At 34.5% G+C, this 7,528-nt stretch overlaps 1 protein-coding gene across 1 annotated transcript in view; it reads left to right on the top strand.

The window, feature by feature from the left end:
• The first annotated feature begins 3,727 nt into the window (after window positions 1-3,727).
• The window catches only part of LOC144975885 (macrophage-expressed gene 1 protein-like), a 48,184-nt gene continuing 44,383 nt past the window's right edge, over window positions 3,728-7,528 (top strand). Inside the window, 1 exon segment of the mRNA XM_078920069.1 lies at window positions 3,728-4,024. Within this exon segment, the coding sequence (XP_078776195.1) occupies window positions 4,022-4,024 (3 nt within the window). The 5' untranslated portion in view covers window positions 3,728-4,021.

Raw genomic sequence — 7,528 nt, 5'->3', positions numbered from 1 at the left:
GTCGCTCCAACACCGAACCCACTTCACAGCATCTGTGGAGCAGACTCCTAGGTCATGGTCAGTGCAGATGGGCCCATCCTGGCATTCTCTAAGGATGTGCTCCATCGTCTGCTCTAGGCATCCATATGTACACAAGCTAGTGTCAGCCAGCCCACCACTTTTTCATGCTTCCAACTGTTCTCCCAATTTTTGACCGGTCGGGTTCTGTTCAGTGTTACCCATTCTTTCCTGGGGAGCTCAGTAAACGTGCACTATAATATTACAATGGTAATACGCTTCAACAGTCATGACGTCACTTCCCTCGCAATGCCGCATGGTAACTTAGTAACTAGTTTTAAACTATCGAAACAATAGCAGATGCCCTTATGAAATATTTCTCCGACGATCATAAAAGTGTGTCCAGAGGACATGTGATCCTGTTTTGTCTTTTATACATTCTGATCACATGACATATGAAAAGTTCTAGCCAGCATGAAGAATAAAAAGTACCGATGTTTTCTTTGTTTAAAGCCACGTTGCTGGACGACGTGACATCAGACTATTGAATCTAATTCCTCTCATGTGACAGTGACGACAGCATTGACCCCAAGGCATAGTCACGAGAAACCGACTCATCAATAACATTTTCTAACTTATCAATTTCGGATTTATATTATATCTCGTTATCGATGATATAATGACATTAAGTTTAGGTCAGATAGCATTGACCAATGGGCTACTTCGGTCTTTGGTCAGTGCAGTAGTGCTCCGTGCTAAGGCAGTATCCCTTTGTCTTTATCTGGTTGAATCATGTGTTATCGAGTGTTGGATTCATTATTTATGTTACACCGTGTGACGTTATCTATTAAGTAAATAACTCTGAGTTATCTTATCATCGGAGTAATGTCCCTTTAATTTAATTGATAATACCAATCAATCAATCGATAAATTAATCAAGAATTCGAGAACTTAACATCTTTATGAAAAATAGTCTTCGAGCTTCAAGCAGCGACATTTACATTTTTAAAGTATAGTAAGCGTGAATATAATACCTTTTAAAAGACACTTTTAAGATTTGAGTCATGATATTGTCAGATTGAGTCACTTAATTAATATATACGAAGTGCTTCTTCGCAGTAGTACTGCGAAAAGTGACTCCACGGCGGAATCACTATTCGCAGTGGTAAAAGCGCTCTCCCGTCTCTGAAAATGAGTCATTGTCCCACTCACTGAACACAACACTGTATTTTCTGTTCAAAATGTCGTGTTCATCAAATGGCTTGAAGTAGAATGAGGGTGTATGAGTTTGAGAAGGAAAGAGGAGAGATGATTGAAACATTTTGTGTGACTTAGAATTGAGATTTTGAACGTTTCAACTTTTCCTTCAAGTCTGAAACTTGACAAGATCGTGTTTTGTTTTGTTTTTGTTACTCCAATCCAATCCATGAAAATTTCCCTGTCCGCACCTCTCCAACTTGAACATTCGTTCACATCTAGCAGCTTATCTGTCAGATTACATAAATGAGAATTGTTCCGTCCCTGTTTATAGTTTTATTTACAGTTAGTTAAATATATTTTATAAATTTCCAGGAATCTCTCTCTCTCTCTCTCTCTCTCTCACACACACACACTCTCTCTCTTTCTCTCTCTCTCTCTTTCTCTCTCTCCCTCCGCCCTCTCTGTCTCTCTGTCTCTCTCTCTCTCTCTCTCTCTCTCTCTCTCTCTCTCTCTCTCTCTCGCTTCCTCCGTTGCTGGACTCATATCCCAATGCTCCTGCAAATAATAGACGTTACCAGCAATAAACTACCTCTACTACTACAGCCACCATCACATCATCATTACTACTACTACTACCACAGCAGCCTCCACATCGTTATCAAAACTATAACAACCACCATCACCATTCCATCATCATCATTCATCACTACCACTACTACAACATCAACACCACCACTACAATTACAACCACCACGTCAACGCCACCATCACTACACAACAACAGACACAACGCCATCGTCAACAAAACACAAAATAATAATAATAGTAATTTTAAAAAATTATAATAATAATGATAATGATAATGATAATAATAATAATAATAATAATTATAATAATAATAATAGGAATAATAATAATAATAATAATAATAATAATAATAATAATAATAATAATAATAATAATAATCATAATAATCATAATAATGATGATGATGATGATAATGATAATAATAATAATAACAATAATAATAATAATAATAATAATAATAATAATAATAATAATAATAATAATAATAATAATAATAATAATAATAATAATAATAATGATGATGATAATAATAATAATAATAATAATAATAATATTAATAATAATAATAATAATAATAATAATAATAATAATAATAATAATAATAATAATAATAATAATAATAATAATAATATTAATTAATTAATTAATTAATTAAAAAGAAATAATAGTAATAATAATAATGTAGTTCATTTATTTTTTGCGCCCAATCTTCTATACAATAAAGCTCTGGCCTTGAAGGCTACTACTGCAAATAACTAAAATGTATGATATCTACTGATTGCAGTACTACTGCGAATAACGTAAACGACCGCTATTTACTATTTGCAGTAGCACTTCATCAGGCGGCAGAATTAGTCGGTATTTGACTTGAACGCGTGCAAGGAAGGATATTATGAATGTATAAGCCTGCAGTGGTTGCCTCACATGTTTATCAATATCTCAATGATTGTTATCAATCTTTGGTGGAGATTAGGTAATTTTGCCATGTTAGTTGTCCCAAAATGGTGCCCTCGCAACGTGTTGTGCATGCCTAGAGATAGCAGTTCGTGGTAGTCTATTTTGTGAATAATAGGCTCCAACAGTCGTGACGTCACTTCCCTCGCAATGACGCATAGTAACTTAGTAAATGGTTATAAACTATCGGAACAATGGAGGACACACTTATAAACGTGGATGGCAAAAAACAATAACAAAGACTCGAATGACATAAAATTCGTTCTATATAAACAACATTTTGTTTCCTTAATATTTTCTTTTGTGCTCTTCTTTCTTTGGTTCCTTCTTTATTTTTATTGTTTTATTCTTTTTCTTTCATCTTCTTTTTGTGTTGTTTGTTTGTTAATGCCAGATTGACCTCCCTGCACTAAACACGCAGAAACCTGTAGGAGACGTGATCTTTAATATATTAAAGGAATATACATGTACTTTCCAATATTCACGGATTTTAACAAACTAAATATACTGCTGACGCGATAACGTATTTTTGACCCCTCGTCTAAAAACGGTACTAAGTCGGGATGCTTAAGATGCTGAAAATTGAATTTGTAGCCATAAAATAAACATCAGACTTGCGTTGAGTTTGTATGTTTTATTATGGATAATGACTATGCTATTTTAGAGTGCTGAATACCAATGATTCATATTTTTGACCAGTTTAGCTTTAATTTGACTCTTTTTTTAGTATCTGGTTCATCCCGACATAATACCGTTTCGAGACGTTGGGTCACATTTAAAGTATGTAACGATAACATGATAACAAGAGATTGATAAATTCATCAACTAAAATATTCCAGTATTTTATCCAACACACGCGCTTTTATCGTCTTCCCCTGGAAAATATGCCGATGATAATGAATGTCCGAATAAAATGCACGTGACACGTGACTCGAAGGTCACACAAATACCATTGGTCAGCGCTTCACCGGGGCTGTGGCAGGCGTGTTGTCCACTTCTTATAAAAAGATAGAAACAGCCGGTCAGCTCATAGATCGAAACTGGACATCCCATTTGGGAGGAAGGACATTGGTTGCTGGGGGATTTATCTGAGAGAAAGTTTATAGATAGTTTGGCTTTTGGTTCATTCTGCCCGCCATTGTGTTCAGCGATCTCCGTACGAGACATCTGAAAGACAAAGGGGGAAGGGAAAGAACTCTCGCTAGTCATATTTTTATTTTGGCTCTTCTGACGTCAAAATAATCTGAACTTCATATAGGAAACAAATTCTCAGTTATTAAAAATGGTAAGTAATTTTGAGGTTTATTTTACATTTAAAAAAATAAGTTTTCTTGAGCTTTGAGTTTTTATATAGCCTAATATCCACTAAACGCTTTACAAATGGTCCTTGACCATCAACGAGACATTACGCTTGTTAGGCGATATTGCAATTTTTCGACAGAGACAATGCTGGTAACGGCCAGGTACTCATTTTACACCTGAGTAAGGTGTGAGAATGTGAGTAAAGAGCCTTTTCCAAGGACTCAATTATGCGCGGAGCGAGGCTTGAACTCAAGACCTTCCGTTCCAAACGCTAGTGTCATACCACAAGACCACATAATCGCACGGAATACTGTTAAGCAGAAAAATAGGGCGAAAAATTAAAATACACAAAGTGGTGAGTTGTTAAGGCATTGTACTGTGATCCGGAATTTCCCGGTTTCGAGTCCCGCTTCAGGTACTTTCGTTTTCTTTCCATGGGCAAGATTATTAACCCCCAATTTGCTCATTTGGGCTACATGGGCGATTCCTGTTGACATCAGACATCTTGTCTGATGAATTATCTATATTCCGTCGTGGAATGCCCAGGCGACGATATCTTATGATGTCGTGGCGGAAGGGCATAATCATAATAATATACGATTCTTTCATCTTTTGGTATTTAATAAATGAGTTATTTTTTATCGTGCCCAATAACACAACGCGCTTGAGAGTATGTGTTATTGCAAGATAAAATTATAATGAGTTTGATAAATACAAAGAAATGAAAGAATACGTATATTCCACATCTCCAAGTAAGGTTATTAGATATTAAATTTTGTAACGAAATGGTATGGCATTAGTACTTCTATTCACCACAATTAATTATTATCTTTCTCCATCTACCTGAATGACAATTTGACCCCAAACTAAAAACGTTGGATTTGTATTCATGCGCACCAAAAGATTATTTATGATTACCAATCAGCTGTCTTTTACACCAATAAAATGTGCGAAAATATTCTGCAATCGTTGAATAACACTTTTTTTCAACGTGTCCAACGCATAATTCAACGTGTACATATATGCAGGTCTGACATCCGAACCCATTTATGGGCTTAATTTAACATTGTTGTAATGAACAATATTTTCCGTCATTTTTTGTTAATTTTTGTGTGTGGAAGATTTCCATTCCATCAATGAGCCCTTAAGCACTTGGATTATCAGACCTGCAAATAAGTGCACGTCGCCTCATCCATTATTCTTGAGATCATTACCTGCGCTAAGCTGTATTATTGATACCCGCTATACTTCCGTCATCTTAAAAAAAAGAGAACGTTATCAAAATTTTGGCCAGAAATCTCGTTCTTCAAATATCGATCGATTACAATGACTCACAGCTTTCCAAAATCGCCTCAAACCTGGGGACTAGACGAAGTCACGGTTTTAGACGTTTTTGAGAACATTAGGGTCTTTTTAATTGAGCGATATTCTAAAGACAAGTTTTCGGGCCAACATTTTTAAAAAATGTGTTTTTCTTTTTAGAATACGTTAATTATACACGTTTTGTCCGATATATCCAGGTGTCTGCCGTATTGTGGAAAAACAATACAAAAAACAATTAAACAAAAACAAACAAAAAACAAACCCAGATCTGAACTAGTCTCAGAAGCTGCCACCTTTGTCATAAAGTTTCTCAAACCTATTCAGATCTATCTCCGTCATCATGTCGTACTCTGGCAGATTATTCCATGAAACGCCAGGGGCATAACGATAGGACTGTTTACCGAAATGGGGTGTTTTGGTGTTTGGGACGGGACATGTACAGTATTGGTGTGCCTAACTCATATTTTCTTTCTTTGAAAGTTACTAAAATGATGTTCAAAGACGAAAAAATGAGAGACCGAATGAGAAATTTCTGGGGGAAAAAAATCCAAAATATCTAAAAATGGGAAGAACCCCATACTTTCCGTATTTTTTTCTCTTTGTGAGTCATCCAAATAAATGACACCTTTGAAACAGCATAACCTTTTTTTTTTTTATTTACGAATGGATTTTCAAAATTCAAAAAGATTTTTACTCAGTGGAGATAGGGCTTTGATTTAAGAGTAGTATTTCAAAAATAGAAAACAAAAATTTTCATAGTCATTGCTACACTATTCTTGATTATAAGTGTTTTAAATCAAATGGTGGCATTTTTCACGGATTTTGAGCAAATATCGCAGGTGAAGTAGGATGATAAAGTTGACGGATTTTGGCGGATTTCGTGCATAAAGTTGGCGAGATTTTTGCAAATGCACCTGGCAACACTGCCTATGGACCTAATGTCTCAGACGGACTATATGATATAATGGCTTAACTTAATTAAGGAAATGGGATATAATCTCAATTGTATGACCCACTAAATTATACGTTAAAGAATTGATAACAGGAAGCTAGTTTAATCTTATTTTCTGTCTAGACACAATATAATGCTCTTTCTAAGGCTATAACCATATCTAAATTATGCTAGTTTAACACAGATAAAGCAAAAAATGGGATTGGAAAGGGGGAAGGGGAGGGGCATTTGTTAAAGTATTCGGTTTCATTTCCTTCTTTGGCCATTTTGGGTGATTCCTGTTGACGTCAGACATATTAATTGATGGATTATCTACGACGTGCAAGTTTGATAACCCAATTTATTATGGGCTCTTTATTGAAATCTGATATAAAACAAGGATGACGCAAAATATTGTTCATTACAACAATGTCAAACTAGATAGGTCCATAAGCGCGTCCGGATGTCAGACCTTCATAATACACGTTAACGTCATTATATCTATATTCCTTCATCTAATGATGCCATGGTGAGGGATATATATATATATATATATATATATATATATATATATATATATATATATATATATATATATATATATACCATACCTCTAATACTTAAGTCCAGCATTTTTATTTCGTGGTTTTTATTTTATACCTTATTATATATATATATATATATATATATATATATATATATATATATATATATTATATATATATAATATATGTATATATATATATATATATATATATATATATATATACATATATATATATATATATATATATATATATATATATATATATACACACACACACACACACACACTTCCGGATCGCAATGTTGTGAGCTTTTTAGCCAAGCGCATACTATCTATAGAAGTTTTGAGTGTTGGTACGAATCATCTGGTAGGGAAAATGTTGCGTATAAATTACTCTTGTTTCTCGTGCCAATTGATTAGTTTTATATCACCATAACCCTGGGGCTCGGATGACTCAGTTGGTAGAGCACACGGGTGAAGTAAACCATTTTTTTGACTCCTTTTCCCATCCAAAAATGACTGGGTAGCCCGGGTCTGTTAGATCTGGCGGAAATAACTTTTCGATAGACTTCCGTCTTTTCCGAAGGGTAGCTAGCAATTACAACCCATTCGAAAAATTGTAAAAACTTTCAAATGCATAACTCATTGTCATATTTCTAGATTCAGATCATTAATAATTATGACCT

The sequence above is a fragment of the Berghia stephanieae genome, chromosome 6 (assembly GCF_034508935.2).
Source record: "Berghia stephanieae isolate SIO BIC M18660-M18661 chromosome 6, UCSD_Bste_1.3, whole genome shotgun sequence".
Classification (NCBI taxonomy): domain Eukaryota; kingdom Metazoa; phylum Mollusca; class Gastropoda; order Nudibranchia; family Aeolidiidae; genus Berghia; species Berghia stephanieae.
Note: the sequence above shows the minus strand (reverse complement) of the source record. Positions and strands in the feature narration are given on the sequence as shown.